Source organism: Gastrolobium bilobum, unplaced genomic scaffold (assembly GCF_033153095.1).
Source record: "Gastrolobium bilobum isolate Gb01-03AN ecotype WA unplaced genomic scaffold, APGP_CSIRO_Gbil_v1 utg28420, whole genome shotgun sequence".
Classification (NCBI taxonomy): Eukaryota; Viridiplantae; Streptophyta; class Magnoliopsida; order Fabales; family Fabaceae; genus Gastrolobium; species Gastrolobium bilobum.
In genome coordinates, this window is record NW_026896292.1 from 4,675 (window position 1) to 21,549 (window position 16,875).

Below are 16,875 nucleotides of genomic sequence, written 5' to 3' on the forward strand. Positions count from 1 at the left end.
ATGCATGGCCGAGCTGCACTTGGAGGAGAAGGGGCTAGGGTTCCAAATTTCCTTTCTTTGATTTCTTAATCATCCATTCTCCAAATTCAAAGACCCACCACATGAAATTGATTGGAAACCACTCAATGAATCCATTCCACCAATCAATTTGAGCTATAGTTGAGTGTGTGAGGAGTTTTTCCTTCCCCCATTTTCGAGCTACTATTCATCAAGGATGAGAAATGACATTTTTGGTGGAGCTTTGCTTGGTGAAGGCCTTCTAGGCTTTGGGTAGTTCATTGGAGGTAACAAAACTCTAACCTTATGGCTTTATTAGTGTGAATAATGTTTTGAAAGTCATGAGCATGGTTGGGTAGGAAATAAAGTAGTATAGAATGTGAAAATTATGATGGATTATTGTTATTTAGGAAGTTATAGTGTTGAGTAAGTATCCACATGTGATAAGATAATTGAAAAGCCCTATTGTATTTTCCCGCTAGGTTTCGGCCTTCATGGGTTATATAGGGTTCATCATGCAAATTTTTATTGTATGTTTGAAAAGGTAAAATATGTTGGAATGTAGTGTAAATGGATGAATTGGTGGAAATGCCAAAGTTAGAAAAAATCCTACAAATACTTGCTCTATGTTTCGAACTATAGGATGTTTAGGGGTATATATATATATTGGTTACATTTTATTCTAATAAAATGTGTTGCATTTTAATATACCAATGGATGAGCTAAGAAGTGAAATGCTTTGACAAATGGTTGAAAAATACCTTGAGTCCCTAAGGGTATGCCCGCGACTTTTAAAGAAAAATAGCATGATTTATGTGAAAAATTCTTAAGTAAATGCTTGATTAAATTAAAGAACGCCAACGGGTGTATAGAGGTCTAGACTTGTGTATTGGCATAGAATTGGCAAAAACATAAAGAAAGGAAAATAAGCGATAAAATGTATGCTTATGAAATAATCATGGTATTGCATCATTTTATTGATGCATTGTAAATTATTCTCTAGGTGTGCCTAGGGATTGAGAAGGATCGGAAATCTCTTGAAGCGATAAAAGTAACTTGTTCCACAAGTAAGCGTATTGGTAAAGCTTCAAGAGGTAAGCTCTATGTTTAAGGAGTCTTTTCCTGCTTGAGTGCTCCACCATGGTTAGTGAACTATGGTTGGACTGTATGACTGTGATTTAGATGCTTTGTATAGATGCATTCATATAGAGTTATTTGATAACATGATATGTTTTGCTCTGATATGACTTCTGTAATATGATTTCTGTAACAATCTCTGGCCATTGATTGTATAGTACCCGGATGTCCGCTTTGGGGTCCTCCCTCGGGACTGATGGTGTACGCCTCTGATATGTCTGGTTCCGCTTTGGGGTCCTCCCTCGGGAACACGTGCGTTGATTTCCGCTTGGGGTCCTCCCTTGGGAATGACGGCGCACATCTCTGATATGATATGGATATATGCTCTGTTCTGTTATGATATCTGTTATATGTTGTATTTGTATACTCCGTATCTGACTTTCATGCAGGAGTGAGCCAGGGGTATGGAGAATTCTCTATAAACCTGGAGCTTATTGAGATTTGTAATCTCACCCCTCTTTAGGGACATATTTTCAGGTGCCTAGATTCTCGGTGAGTCCTCACTAGGCAGGGACACGACACGTGGCTGAGGCAGTTGACAGATCGGATTTTGAGTGGCTGTAGGCTACTACCTTTTGGAGTGTTTAATGTCTTTTAGTATTTCCGCATTTGATGGATCACGATATTGATCCTTTATTTTGTATATGGCCTGTATATGTTTTGTACATGTCTGTCACTTGGATGCATGTACATTTGGGTATTCAGGCACGTCATATGATGATGTATTATTCAGTTTATGATTTCGTATTGAATTGCATGTTGATTAGGATAGTGGCACGGAGCCATATTTTGCATGCGCCCATGGATGGGTATCTGATTGTATCTGCATGACTGGTACTTCTGGATTACTATGCTGTATAAACTGTTTATCAGGAAATGTTTCTGAGAGGGATTGGAAAATCCTCGGTTGTCCGATTTATAGAGGAAACTCTGTCCGATTTTCGTTTACCCCGAGTAAGAATTAAAGTAGAAAAAGAAAAAGTTAACTCGTATTTTCGTAAGTTAAGTCTTCCGCTGTTTTCTGTTTTATCATATGTATGTTAATTGAACCGGCTCGAGACGGGGATGTTACATATACCAACCCTAAAGATCTCACATATTTTTATACGTAGATAAACAATAAATTTTAAACCCTTAAAATGTCTTAAAAGTTAACATATAATGTAATTTTCAAACAAAAATATTAAGTATAACTATTTATTCACAAACTTATTTTTTCATTATTGTTTTTTTTTTGTTTACACGCACCACATAAGTATGTTTTATATTGCTTTTTAAGTGAAAGATCAGAAAGGGTTTTTTTTTTTTTTTTAAGCGGTGGTTTATATTTGACCTTGCAAACGGTAACATAGTTTTTTTATGTTTGATGAATTTTAGGATTGCTATTCATTCTGTTCTTTTATTTAAACTTGTGTATGATGCTGATTTTGATTTTGATGGTTCTATATTAATATGAATGAATTCTTGATTTGGGTTAATTTCATTTGATAATTCACTTGATGAAACATCTATACATGATATTACAGTGTTATTTACTTTGAGCAATTATCATGATCATGTGGGATGGAACCTAGAGCTTGGATGATCGAAGCCAACAACTGTTTTTTTGTGATATTTGTTTCATTGCTCACAATCTATTTGATACAAAACCTCACTGACAGAAACTCACACTTCTTCCCTAAAATAAAACTACAAGCCCTTGCTGCAAAACTATGGCAGCTCCTTTCGGAAGAGAAATACCTAAGTGATGATTTTATAAATTCATATTCTAATATTTTTTTCTCTTCATTCCCTTATCACCATTCATTCACTTTTAGGATCTTACTAGGTGACATGATTATGTGAAATAATACATTAGAGGATACACCCCCATCTATAAATAGACTTGCATATCACAAGATATGGTGTACCTTTAGGGCTCGTTTGGTGGACATGATAGGATAATGACAGATAGGATAGGAGGGTTGGATAAGAATAGGATAGGATATGGGCAGGATAAGCACATATCATATCCTGTGTTTGATATGCACTGAATTAGTAGTATGATAGGATTATATTATCCTATCATAAGTTTGAAGTGGATCAGATAGTGTCAGGATATGATTAAAATAGACAAAAATACCTGCATAATTTTATATACTTTTTTTTAGTTTTTTTTTTTTAAATTTTTTTTAGTTTTTTTTTTTAAATTTTTTTTAGCCCTATGTGTAGCATTCATTGTCCCATCAAGATGCAGAATTTTGAAACCAGCTGCTTTCAGAGGCACTTCCAGGAATAATAACATCTTGCGAAATTGTGAAAATACAACTGATTCTGCAACTGGATGTTGATCCCTCGTTTCTATCAGAAGTTTTATCAGAGCAAAGGCTTTGGAAGATAACCTTTTCTGTGATGAGCATGATGTAAAATTCTATTTTTAATTATTCAAAATATCTAAAATACATGAAAATATGGTTGAATCATTTTAACAAACAGGTTCCACAAACCCAGACTTATAATCAAACCAAATAATATGATACAAATTAAATGATAATCCAATGTAAAATTTTTAGAACAGGTTCCAACCAATCGGAGATAATACAGTTTTGGTATTCACCACCAACCACCGCAGATCCGATTGGCACTCCCACCGCCGCAGTGGAAAGGGTGGTGGGCACCGGAGGCGCAGAAGACAGCACAACAAAACGCTTATCTTGCTTCTGTCCAACACCAACTCCCATATAAGCACAGATCTACGATCTCTTTGCCGGCGATGTAGTGTCCTTGGCGAAGTTGTTGGTGGCGTCCTCCTTGCCCAAAAATGCCGGCCTTGACTTTGTCTATAATGCCAATGTAAAGCGAAGCAAACGGAAGAGGGTAGAAGAAGAAGAATGTGACAATTTTGAAATAAAAGAATTTTTTTTTCTTATCCTATCTGTTCCAATTGTAACCCATGGTCCCCCACAAGATAGCTTGTCAATAGGATAAAATGAGTGAACCTGATAAAATTATCCTATCCTTTAGGATCACCGAACATATGATAAAGATAGGATATGATAAACTATCCTATCCTACTGGTCTTATCTGCTGCACCAAACGGGCCCTTAAATTATCAAGAGTAGGACAGAATAAAGTGAGTTTTTATTAGAGACTAATCTCCACCACTTTGAATATTTTGATGGATAGATCCTAGTTACTTACGTTAAGGAAAAGTTACTAACAATACAACAAAACAACCATAACAAGTTAATAACCAAATCTTATCCCATTAAATGGGTTGGCAGCATTGATAAATCCACTCCATGGGTATGGAGTTATACACAAACATATATTTGGATGACATTTTTATGCTACAGGGAATGATTTCAGGGGTCTCCATCCCACAGTTCTTCCAAGGACTTGAAGGGCCCATTTTTGGATACAAATTGTTCTCCTGAAAACATCCTACGCTATGGAATTTGGCTGATTTTCTGTGATTCATCCTGGCCCAGTTCCCAATCAAATATTTCAAGGTTTTGTTTCATCCTCTCCTTGTTGAAGCTTTTCACAATGGCACTTGCCCCTTGCTCGTATATCCATCTTAGTGCTACCTGTATGACAACGATATTGCCCTTGATGAACATAATTGTGTAATTTGTATATGAACCACCTGGTTATCAAAATGAGAAATTATGTCCACATAAAAAAGGTTAGATATCATACTATTTTATTTTTTATTAAATCACAATGTTTTATTATTATTAAATGGTTGAAAATATTTGAAATTAAGAAATGTTACACTTCAATATGTACTTGGCAACTTGTTTCTCCCTGTTCCTACGTATACTTCATAGAGGCTAAGCCCAAGTGTGCAACTAATGATGAAGTTGCCTGTTGCTTTACTTAACAACTTAAGGATTCAGATATGAAATATTAGTGCCTTTGTAGAGGATAAGTATCAGTGTTTTTGAGGATGAGCTGCATGAGGAGGAAAAAGGGAAGACTACTAGAGTGAGTGTTTGATGTTATCAGTAATTTCATATTGAATTAAACTGAAAATGGAGACTGAACTGTTGGTGTTTGTAGACCCAAAGATGTATCCCCCAAAGGGTATAATATATCAATCTAGGGATATTCTTAGTAACCATGGTATGAACCAAGGCTATGTTGGAGCTTCCCATGTGTTGTATGCGAAAAAAAGGGAATGTGTAAATGCCTAAATGGCTATGGTGGCTCTACTATTTTGCAGAATAACAGCTCATAAGAAGAAGAATAGATTAGAAGATGCCCCTTCAATAGGAGAAGGGAGTATACAGAGAGGAGAGGCCACTCTCAAGCATGGAAGAGAGGATGAGGAAAGTTGTACCACCTAGCCAAGCCTTGTCTTTGAGACCAGGCATGCTGCACCCATTGCCAGTGTACAATGGGCAGCAATGCAGCGAAAGAGGAATCCCCAACGATGAGTCTCTGTGGCTCATGATAAGGTGCCCTCTAGAAGGTTCTAGAAGTGAGTTCTTCATATTGAGCCCAACTTATTGGGCCTAAAAGGATCGGACAAAACAAAGATTATTTCCTTCAATTACAGACACAACTAAGAAAAACACTTGTGATAGTAAAAATCACAAGACACCCTAACAGTGAAATATGCAGAAAATAACAAGCTAAACACTAAGGAAAATGACCGAGACTCACTCTCCAAGACTAAGAAACGTAGGTCCTAAAGAGTTCTCAATTCTTCACACCAAATTGTTCAATTCATGTGTCGCCCCCCACCTTATGGTCCACCTCTATATAAGAGAGTCTTCAACCCTTTGCATGCGTATGTGAGGTGTCTTATACACTGGAATAGAGTGTGTGATGAATCCTCGTAATAGGGGACATTCTGAGACTGGGGTTGCCGTGTTTGGTACTAGGATCATCATTTTTGGTGATATGATACATTTAATGCGTAAATACGATTGGGATTACTGTTTTGTCTTATGTTAATAAGTGAAGCATTGGACAACCTGACCAGGAGGGGTCCATAACACTCTCAATTTGAACTGTTGCTTTGTGGAATGACGAGAAAAAATCATTTTCTCATCAAACAAGAAAATATGCAAAGAAATCTATTTACTAAAAAGAAATGGACCTATTGGTTTACTCCTTTAACAAAAAGTTTAAAACTTCATGGTTACTAAAGTTATATAATGCAGGGTAGTTTAAGACAATGATGGTAAGAGCACCTGAGCCAAGCTCTTCTGTCTTGTTCGAGCGATTTTCGTAAGGATTGGGTTCTCCATCACTGCATTTGTACCCCACAAAGTTTTGTAAGCTCCTAGTGGTGACCATGCACTCACATGGATTCCTTCCTGCTTGCAGAATTCTCTAAGGCTCCCCTGCTGCCATGATGGGCTCATTTCCACCTAAAACCAATTGAATGGGAGCACCAACAAGTGTTCATCATTGTGTCAAAATCAAGCTTCCTTTGCTAAATTTTCATACCTGATTGACTGCAGGAAGGATAATAGCATTTTCTAAGAGCTGGTTGAGCTTTTTGATGCCAAAGTTGTTGACACCAAGAGACTTGGCTAAACCTAATCTGTGGCACTCTTCCATAGCTTCCCATGTTCCTTTTATGACAAAGGGCAGCAAATCCTCCTTTGACATTTTAAAAAATTCAACTCCAGGTTTCATTTGGTTTCAGCGTTGAGAGCCTTGGTTTGTACAAGGTTACTGGCATGGGAAGTTTCCATTTGCTGTTGTTGCATACGCTGGTGCTTCATGGATTGCTGTATCATTTCCAGAATAGCATTATACTGGTCCTTAGTAAAGTTCTCTGTATTGCCTTGAAGATAAGCCACATTGTTATGATCAGCATATGAATGCATTTCTTCAGATTATCAGTGCTCGCAATGTTTGCCTTATGACCCCCTTTAACTCTGTATCCAGCTCAAAGCATGTATCCACAGTGTGGCTTGTCTTGCCACAATGAGTGCATAATCGAGGAATAAAAGCTCTTATATGTCCTCTATTGTAACCACGTCCTATGCCTCGAGTGTAAAAACGTCCACGTCCTGATTATTGTTCTGCTGAATTAAAGAACACCTTCGAATTTCCATCTGTAATACTAGGCATCACATTATCCAAATGCATCAGCCTTTCTTGCTGAGTAATTAAGGAAAACACGTGGTTTATAGAAGGCAGAGGGTCCATTAACATGATTTGGGATCTTACATGAGAGAATTGCTCATTAAGTTCCTTTAGAAATCTAATAGAATAATCTCTATCTCTAATGCCTCTCACTTGAGAAGAAATTGAACAGCAAGGCCTAACACATTTACAAGTAGGTGTTGGCTATAAAGACTCCAACTCATCCTATAGGATCTTGAGTTGTGTATAGAAATCCGAAACAAAATTCTCTCCTTGATGCAGACAGAATATTTCATCATGCAAATCAGAAATTCTAAAAATGTCAGACTGAGAAAACCTTTCCTTAAGGTCTTTCCATACATCCACAGCTCGATCCATCCACAAGATCGATTGTGAGATAGAATCAGTAATGGAACGATGCAACCATGAAAGAACCATGTAATTGCATCTCTCCCAAGCAGCGTAGCTTCGATCTGTCAGATCTGGAACAGAGATGGAACCACTAACGAACTGAAGCTTATTCTTGGAGATCACCGCCATGGTCATGGCTCTGGCCCATCCATGGTAGTTCTTTCCATTCATAAGCGTGGATACTAACACAAGAGACAGATTTTCATTCGGATGGAGGTAGTAAGCACTACCTGGATCTGAGAAATTCTCTGATGCATGTGCTGCGTTAGTGCTTGCAGCTGCATGCGTGGTGTCTGAGGTATTTTCTTCATCCATAGGTTGGACATCAACTTTAGGTGAGCTCTGATTCGCCATGATCGTTTATCTCTAGCTATCAGAAAAGGCTCAATGAAAAATCTTGAAGAAGAATCACAATAGAAAGAACACAGAAGGAAATTGGCGAATATCAGAGCTCCAAATGAAGCTCTGATACCATATCAGAATGGAAGAATTGAGTTGATTTCATTACAGAAGAAAACTGAATCGATAGATTACATTGAGTCTTGGTACATCAACTTATATAAGTTGCAGAAAGGAGAAAATGACACGAAACTAATCTACTAACTAAAAGTGCTAGCTCAGCAAACAGAATTAACAAACTAATAACAAACTAATTACAATTATACAGGTACTAATTACAAAGAAAAATCCTTATTTAAATAAATAGATATAATACTATCGAGTGTATGATTACTATAAATTATTTTTGGCTGTCTAGAGTTAATCCAAGGGTTGGAACTTCACTTTTAAGCTAAAACTTCTTTGTCTCGATGTTCAGTTTTAGCTACTCCCAATTTACAATTGCTGTTACATTATTAAATATTTATAAGTTTTACTGGTGGAATTACTTTGCTTAGGATGGTCTTCGGTCCTTAAAAATCGTATACTTTTATTGTATGTTCGATGACCATAACGTGTAGCAATTTGGGTCAACACGGGGGATTACAATGATGATAAATACACAAATAAATATATAGATGTATACATTTGTATATTGCCATAATTAATGTATGTGAGACGGGCATAGATTGCAAAAGATATATAGCCATTGAACTCGTGACATTCAATTCTAGAATGAATATGTTTGATTAATTAAGATTTAATAACCATGATCTTTCCAACTTAATGCAAGAATGAAAACTTACTCCTCTAGCTGGACATCTTTCTGGAATACTAAAGATATTATAATACATGATAAAAATAATGAAATACATCATTCATATATGATTCATGAGAGTCATTACTTCCACGGTAGGAATGTAGCGCCAAAAAGAAACTATGTTAACCGTTAACCTTCGAAATTTTCAGGACAGATTTTTTAAGAAGCAAGCAGAAATATAACATCCCTCATAAAATAATTCTATGCTTTTGGAGAAAATGTGTGAATTAACAGCTATGATCTTGAAAATTACACTTAAATGAAATTATCAACTACTTAAAAAACAAAAGAATCCAAGTCAAACATTTGTATAGGACCATAAAAATCAAAGTCAGAATCGAAGTTCAAGTTTCAGTTAAAAGATTGAGTTCATTGGACTACGAACTTTTGAATTAAACAGCACCATTCAAGGGAACCAGTGAGTCTATTAGCTACCAATATGATGTTAAGGATGACTGCCATCCTGTCTTTGGTCATCCAACCTCTGAAAAGGCACATTATTACTCGTTTGCCCAGGAGCATTTGTAACACTACTCAGATTCCTTCCTTGCAAGGGTGCAAAACTCATGTCATATATATTAGGAGGCCTTATAGCCTGCCTAAAAGGTTCAACACCCTCATTCCTACTCAGATTCCCTCCTTGCAAGGTGGCAAAACTCATGTCATTCCAAAGCAGTTGGTCAAGCTCCCCAAACATTGGCAATCCCAGTAAACTATTTTGATTATCATAAACTAAGGCTGATTGGAAATTACGTTGATCATTGGTTGAGTTGTTTAAGTTCTGTGCATGATCCAATTGAAGAGTTGCAGAAGAAGGCAACTCTGGCACAACAGCAGGAGTGTCCAATCTTCTAATCATCCCACCAGGTGAAGACGATCTAAAAGCACTGACGTTATTAACTTGTTGAGTTGGCTTAGAGCTGATTTTGTTCAGACTTTTTCTATACTTCTGCAGCAATTGCAAAACCAAATAAAGTTATGTGAATGACAAAACTTTGGTTTTATGAAATTAAAGCAGAAAGGAAAAGAAAAACACACCTGAAGATGGCTGGCCACATTCGCCCTAGTAAGCTCCTCAACCTTCATCACTTGAAGAATTTGTTTAGTTACAGCCTCTTCAATCAAAATAATACAATTCAGTAACAGAAAACTCATGACACTGCGTTAAGACTTAATTATAATGGCATGGTATTTACTCCAGTGGCATTTATGATAAAGAAGAGTACTAGAAAAAGTATTCAAAATAATGTTGAACAAAATTTTCATGTCATGATCTTTTTAGCATTGGATTGCTATTAGCTACTCAAATATTCAATAAAAGAATTGCTAAAATAAAGTAGAAACATCAATTGTTTGACCTCTTGTAGCAATTGATATCAATTAAGATAACAACTGTTTTGCATTGTGAGAGAGTGAATAACTTACTGTCAACACCTCCTAACTGATTAACAGCGGCCAAAAAACTTTGGTGCAGCTCCTCCGTCCAAATAACCCGATGCTTCTTTTGGATTGCTTGGTGCTCCTTGTTATGACCAAGCTCTTTATAGTCGTCATCCTCATTTTCTTCCTGCTTCTTAGAATTAATCTTCTTTTTGAATACATGCTGCCAAATATTCTGCAGCTCTTCCATTCTAATTGGTTTCTGCAAATAATCACATGCTCCCAGAGTAACTGCTTCCATCGCCAACTTTCTGTCATAATCAATGGAGAACACTGAAATAAAAAATTTAATAACGTCAAAGGATCATCAAACAACAAAATGAATCCCCAAATTATAATACCCTGAGAAAATCTTTCTAAGTTCACTTTTAACTCGCACATCTAAGTTTCATATTTATTAATCAATTATGAATCTCACCCAAAATCAAAATGAAAAGCAAAACCACCATAACAATTTGTTTTTCGCTCTACAAAAAAAGACCCAAAATCCCATAAATAATTGACAGTGATGAAGTAAACAAAATGTAATTAAATTATGGGTGTTGATTTTCTTCTGTTGTTGCAGATGAAATCAACACTTTCCTACAGACCCATCTAATCTCGAGCTTTCTTATTTTTATTTTTTGGACTTTTTTAAACTTATGGACCCTACAACATTTTGTGAGTGCAGGAATGGGATTTTGTTTTTCTTTAAAAGGAGAAAAAAATATCCCTTAAATTATATAGAACCATAAAATCAAAATCGCAATAATTGAAAATAAATATAAAAAATAAGAACAGTAGAAGATTACATATAAAATTATCACATACATATAACAGGTATGTCCATAGGTTGCATGAGCTTAAGCAGCTTAAGTCCTTCAATTTCAGGCATGTGTAGTTCACTGATCACAAGGTCAAACTTGTTTTCTCTCAACATCCTCAGTACTGTCGTTGCATCTGTAGACGTTGTTACTACAAAGTCCATAATTACAAAAAACATTATTCTCTGTGAACAAAATGAAATATCACAAATACAAGCATAACACAAAACCTATAAAAATTTCATTAGATGATTTCCATTCATAGGAAAGTAGTTACATCCTGCATTTGAAGCCAATAATTTAATTGAACACAACGTGTCACAAACAATATCAAAGAATGATAAAAATTTAAAATAATTTTATTAATTAATAGTAACATTGACAGGACATAATGTAAAAAAAGAAGATATTAGACAGGAAAATGGCTCAACTTCATTGATAATTGAGTAACAAAGAAATCAATAAAAGATTTGTTAAGAAACTAAAAGAATCAACTTGACAAATTTAATTTATTAAAAAGATGGAAAAAATGATATAATTCCAAAAATAATACGTCTAGACCAAAAAATACAAAAGTATACAATAAAAAGGCCACATCCTCATTATTTTCAATTTTTCAGGAAACTGAAAAAGTAAAGAAAAGAAAAGTAAAGCACAACAGAAGGTGCAGACCATGGTAACACAATGTTTCAAAACCAACACTAAAGAATTAGGATAAAAATTATAAATAATTATATTGATTAATAGTAGCAGTTACTAGATATAATGTACAAAAAATAAAATATTTGACGGGAAAATGATTAAATATCTGTGATAATAATTTCACACAAATATATACAGGAGTATACAAGTGTTAGTTAAAGAAATAAAAGATTTTTTACATAAGAAACCAAACAGAAAAAACTGACACAATCAACTGGACAAATTTAAATTTATAAGACAAAAAAATCTTTTTTATTCCAATCGAAAACCCACATCTAAATATTGTCAGAAAAATATAGAAATTAAAAGATATATATATATATATAATATATATATATATATAATTAAAAGATATATATATATATATATATATATATATATATATATATATATATATATATATATATAGAATTAGAGGAAGGTTATACTTACAACCTTTTTTTTACAACTTCTTACAACCATATCTTAACACAGTTGATTTCCGTCAATCAACGGTTATCATTTATTATTAATTAATATTTAATTAATGAGTTTAATTTGCAAAAATTATAATCGTTGATTGACGGAAATAAATGGTGTTAAGATATGGTTGTAAGAGGTTGTAAAAAAAAGATTGTAAGTATAACCTACCTATTATATATATTTCCAGAACTTAAAAAAACAAATTTTCTATGTTTCTTTTGTTAGATGAAACACTAACTTAAAAAAGGACGAACTCAATCTGAAAAATTCAAATTTACAAAAAAATAAAAATAAATTGTTATTATTCCAGTGATATGATGTCTGGGTCGAAAGAAACAAAAGCACACAATAAAAAACCCACATCCTGTCCATAAAAAAGAAAAAGAAAACCCACATCCTAAATATTTTCAAGAAAAAAGAAAAGGAAAGAACACAACCAAAAAGCCACACCCTCAATATTAGCAGTGTCCGCGGTCTGAATTGGATCGGTTTTGGAAGCAAAAATCATCTGATTCAATCCCTTCGATTTGATCACATAATCATCCATTCGGTTTGGACTTTTTTCAAATCCGATCCAATCCAATTTTTGGTTTGGATTCAAATGGTTTTCGGTTTTTTGAAAATCCTAAAAAAAAATTCTTCATTATTGCTCAAATAACATCTTTTCAGTCTATTTGGATCTGAGTGGAGTTTTTATTTTTCTTATCACAATCACAAGTCTTGGAATATGTGAAATATGTTTGGAATATGGAATTAAATATATATGATAGATGTAGAATTCGTTTTCTATATTTCTATATGAGAAATGTACAAATAAACATCTTATCTTTAAGCAAGGAGTCCTCATATAAATGATTAACAATACATAAGAATTACTATAATTCTATTAAAACTTACAAAGTCTTCTTTTTTCGTGTTTTTTTAGTTGACATAGATTAAAGTAATCTAATAAAATAATAAAATGAGTATGATGCGTCAAGAATGGTCGGGATAGCTCAGCTGGTAGAGCAGAGGACTGAAAATCCTAGTGTCACCAGTTCAAATCTGGTTCCTGGCACATAATTTGTTTGTATGAGTATCTATTCCCAATATTTATTTGAAAAAATATAAATTTAGGGAATAGATACATATTTATTTTTATATTAGTGGTTTATATCATGCTATATATTTTTTCATCTAGGTGTCTAGAGATATACTCTTTCTAAATGAGTACAGAGTAGGTGTATGTTCTAGGTATATTCTGTATATAAAAAATGAATTATTCGATTTTGGTTGCCTTTTTTTCTCCGCTGCAAGAAAGAAGATTAATACTTTTTCAAGAATATTCAAATGGTTAGATTTGTTGGTTGAAAGACAAAAAAGTCTAATCTAGGGAATTCCGGGGTTTGAATAGTCTAAATTCATCTCAGGTAAATTATAAATATAATCCGGCTAGTTTATTTTTATTTTTCTCATTTACATTTAATGAGCATCTTGTATTTCATAAAAATTAGGGGTAATATAATCTTTACGCAACGGCCATCCTATCCAACTTTCTGGCATTAAAATACGTTTCAGACACGGATGATTATCATAAAAGATTCCCAACATATCATAAGATTCCCTTTCTTGAAAATCCGCACTTTTCCAAACCCAAAAAATAGAAGAAATTCTGGGGTTTTTCCTCGGGACAAATATTTTTATACATACCTCTTCTGGTTGATCTATGGCATACTCTATTCTTGTAAGATGATACACACTAGCTAACAGTCCTCCCGGTGATACATCATAGGCACATTGAGAACGTAGATAATTGTAACCATATACATACAAAATGACAGCAATGGAATGCCAATCTTCGGGCTTTATTTGTAAGGTTTCTATTCCGCGGTAATCGAAACCCAAAGATCTATGAACTAGTCCATGTTTGACTAGCCAAGCAGACAAATGACCCTGCTTTTTTTTTTACTTCTCCTGCCCTTTTTTATTTTTGTAAGTTTGGTATAAATATTTCTCATTTTTATTGCGATGAAATTTTTGAAGATTGACTTGCTATTTCTTCTTTTATTGCTAATTCACCACTTTGTGGGAGGATACTGAACTTTTTTTATAGGGAAGTAGACGATTTCATTAGATGATTTCCATTCATAGGAAAGTAGGTACATCCTGCATTTGAAGCCAATAATTTAATTGAACACAACGTGTCACACACAATATAAGTATACAATAAAAAGGCCACATCCTCATTACTTTCAATTTTTCACGAAACTGAAAAAGTAAAGAAAAGAAAAGTAAAGCACAACAGAAAGTGCAGACCGTGGTAACACAATGTTTCAAAACCAACACTAAAGAATTAGGATAAAAATTATAAATAATTATATTGATTAATAGTAGCAGTTACTAGATATAATGTACAAAAAATAAAATATTTGACAGGAAAATGATTAAATATCAGTGATAATAATTTCACACAAATATATACAGGAGTATACAAGTGTTAGTTAAAGAAATAAAAGATTTTTTACATAAGAAACCAAACAGAAAAAAACTGACACAATCAACTGGACAAATTTAAATTTATAAGAAAAAAAAATCTTTTTTATTCCAATCGAAAACCCACATCTAAATATTGTCAGAAAAATATAGAAATAAAATATATATATATATATATAGAATTATATATATTTCCAGAACTTAAAAAAACAAATATCCTATGTTTCTTTTGTTAGATGAAACACTAACTTAAAAAACTGACGAACTCAATCTGAAAATTAAAATTTACAAAAAAAAAAAAAATTGTTATTATTCCAGTGATATGATGTTTGGGTTGAAAGATACAGAAGCACACAAAAAAAAAAACCTACATCCTGTCCATAAAAAAGAAAAAGAAAACCCACATCCTAAATAATTTCAAGATAAAAGAAAAGGAAAGAACACAATCAGCACTCTCAATATTGCCAGAATAATAAAGATAAAGAAAGCAAGATATATTTATATTTATATTGGAATAAAGAAAAGCAATAAAAAGACTAGCAAAACTCAACTGGACCGTGGTATTGACAAGCCATATATATACTCAATCTTGAAAGCAAGAAACAACAGCACACAATCCAAAAGCAAAATCTTCAATTTTTTTGTAAAAATAGAAAAGAGAAGAAAAGAAAAGAAACAGAGAAGAAAAAGAGAGAGCATAAAGAACACACCTTGGTATTGACAACTTCGGAGCATAGTCTCTAAACTGAAAAGGCTTTCTCGATCGTTATCAACAGCAAGAACACGCAATCCTATCGGAAACATGTCTCCTATATCATCATTGTTATCATCATTCACCAGTGCCATTGTCTCCTTAGATACCATAAAGAGCAAGATGAATATTGACCGTTCCAGTAGTTATTATTCTGCCTTGTGCTTGTTTGATTGTTACTGCAAATATATATATAGGCTTGCCTTACCTCCGTTTTATTATCTCGGCGAATCTTTTATTTCCTCTTTCTTCATTCTTCCCATAAATATTTAATATTACAATCAATATTTCTATAGATTTTTTTTATAGTTATTTAGCTACTAATTAAATTAATTATTCATAGTTATATATACTGATTTATATTAGCTTCAAATTTATTACAGTTTTCATTACCTAATGTGTATTTATAAAAATAATAATTGCGTGTGGATGGGATAGCTGAGAAATATATATTTTACTTTTTTTCTAAATTTTTTTATTTTAATTATGAAAAAAATGAGACAGGCTTGGGTTGAGAATAAATTAGCTATATAACTTATAAAATTAAAGAGACTAAATATTTAAAAAAAATTACCATTTAAAATTGATAATTATATATAGGTAATAATAAGTCTTTTTACAGTGTGTGTATATATATATATATATATATATATATATATATATATATATAAAGTTACAACCAATGTTACTACCAATCAATCTCACCTTTAGATTGGTAGTAGCGATCCGATGGTCCTCATTGAATTCTTAAAAGCCCCTCCGTCTTCGCTTCTCTCTCTTCCCTTCTCTCTCTCACATACACTCTGCCGCCGCTGATCTTGCCCATAGCCTCCGTCGCGATGACGCCGCTGCCCATAACCTCTGTCCCGCCGCCGCCGCTGCATCCCGCGGAGAGCTTCGCCGAATACACGAGATAGGGTTCGATTTTTACCATATTCGATTTTTTGAGCAGATCAATTATCGCGGTTCTAGTTCGATTAATATTTGAATATAGATGGTGAACCTTTATCGCAGAACATCTCTTTTGTGGTCTTACCAGCGAAGAACAGTTTGGTTTCTCCAATTCTGTTAAAAGGGGTTTTGTAATTGAACCCGAAAAGCTTAATTGTGATAACTAATTAACTTAAATTCTGTTTGCCAACTTTTTAATCTTTAGTTTCATTCTCAAAGATGCTTGGATTATAATAGACTTATAGCTTTTGCTTAGATATTTGATAAGAGTGTCAGAAAAACACAAAGGTATTTTAAAATTTCTATAACATCTCCAGACTTACATTTGGCAATTAAAATGTAATGCATCCAAACATAAGAGGGGTGTTGGGGTTATGAGAGTTGTGAGACAGCATCTATTCTCAAATTTTGTAATTCTATTATGCTGCGATGGAGGCTATGGGCAAGATCGGCGGCGGCAG

At 33.8% G+C, this 16,875-nt stretch overlaps 1 protein-coding gene, 1 non-coding gene and 1 pseudogene across 2 annotated transcripts; 1 reads left to right on the forward strand and 2 right to left on the reverse strand.

Moving 5' to 3' along the window:
• Nucleotides 1–4,478: 4,478 nt before the first annotated feature.
• Nucleotides 4,479–6,768, reverse strand: LOC133298708 (protein REDOX 2-like; annotated as a pseudogene).
• A 2,510-nt stretch (nucleotides 6,769–9,278) lies between these two features.
• On the reverse strand, nucleotides 9,279–15,546 carry LOC133298707 (two-component response regulator ORR22-like). Its single transcript, XM_061498036.1, has 6 exons — nucleotides 15,423–15,546; nucleotides 11,084–11,227; nucleotides 10,434–10,546; nucleotides 10,259–10,370; nucleotides 9,872–9,948; nucleotides 9,279–9,782 (listed from the first exon to the last, which is right to left on the reverse strand). Exons 1-6 carry the CDS (start codon nucleotides 15,514–15,516, stop codon nucleotides 9,279–9,281), a joined length of 1,044 nt encoding a protein of 347 aa, XP_061354020.1. The 5' UTR covers nucleotides 15,517–15,546.
• Nucleotides 13,225–13,297, forward strand: TRNAF-GAA (transfer RNA phenylalanine (anticodon GAA)). The gene has a single exon. It is a non-coding gene; the product is annotated as a tRNA-Phe (tRNA).
• Nucleotides 15,547–16,875: the final 1,329 nt, after the last annotated feature.

Coding starts and splice junctions, on each gene's coding strand:
- LOC133298707 (XM_061498036.1), bottom strand. CDS start 15,516: ATGTTTCCGATAGGATTGCGTGTTCTTGCTGTTGATAACGATCGAGAA. Junction 10,371..10,433: donor TGCAGAATATTTGGCAGCAT/GTATTCAAAAAG, acceptor GACTATAAAGAG/CTTGGTCATAACAAGGAGCA. Junction 9,783..9,871: donor ATGTGGCCAGCCATCTTCAG/GTGTGTTTTTCT, acceptor CAATTGCTGCAG/AAGTATAGAAAAAGTCTGAA.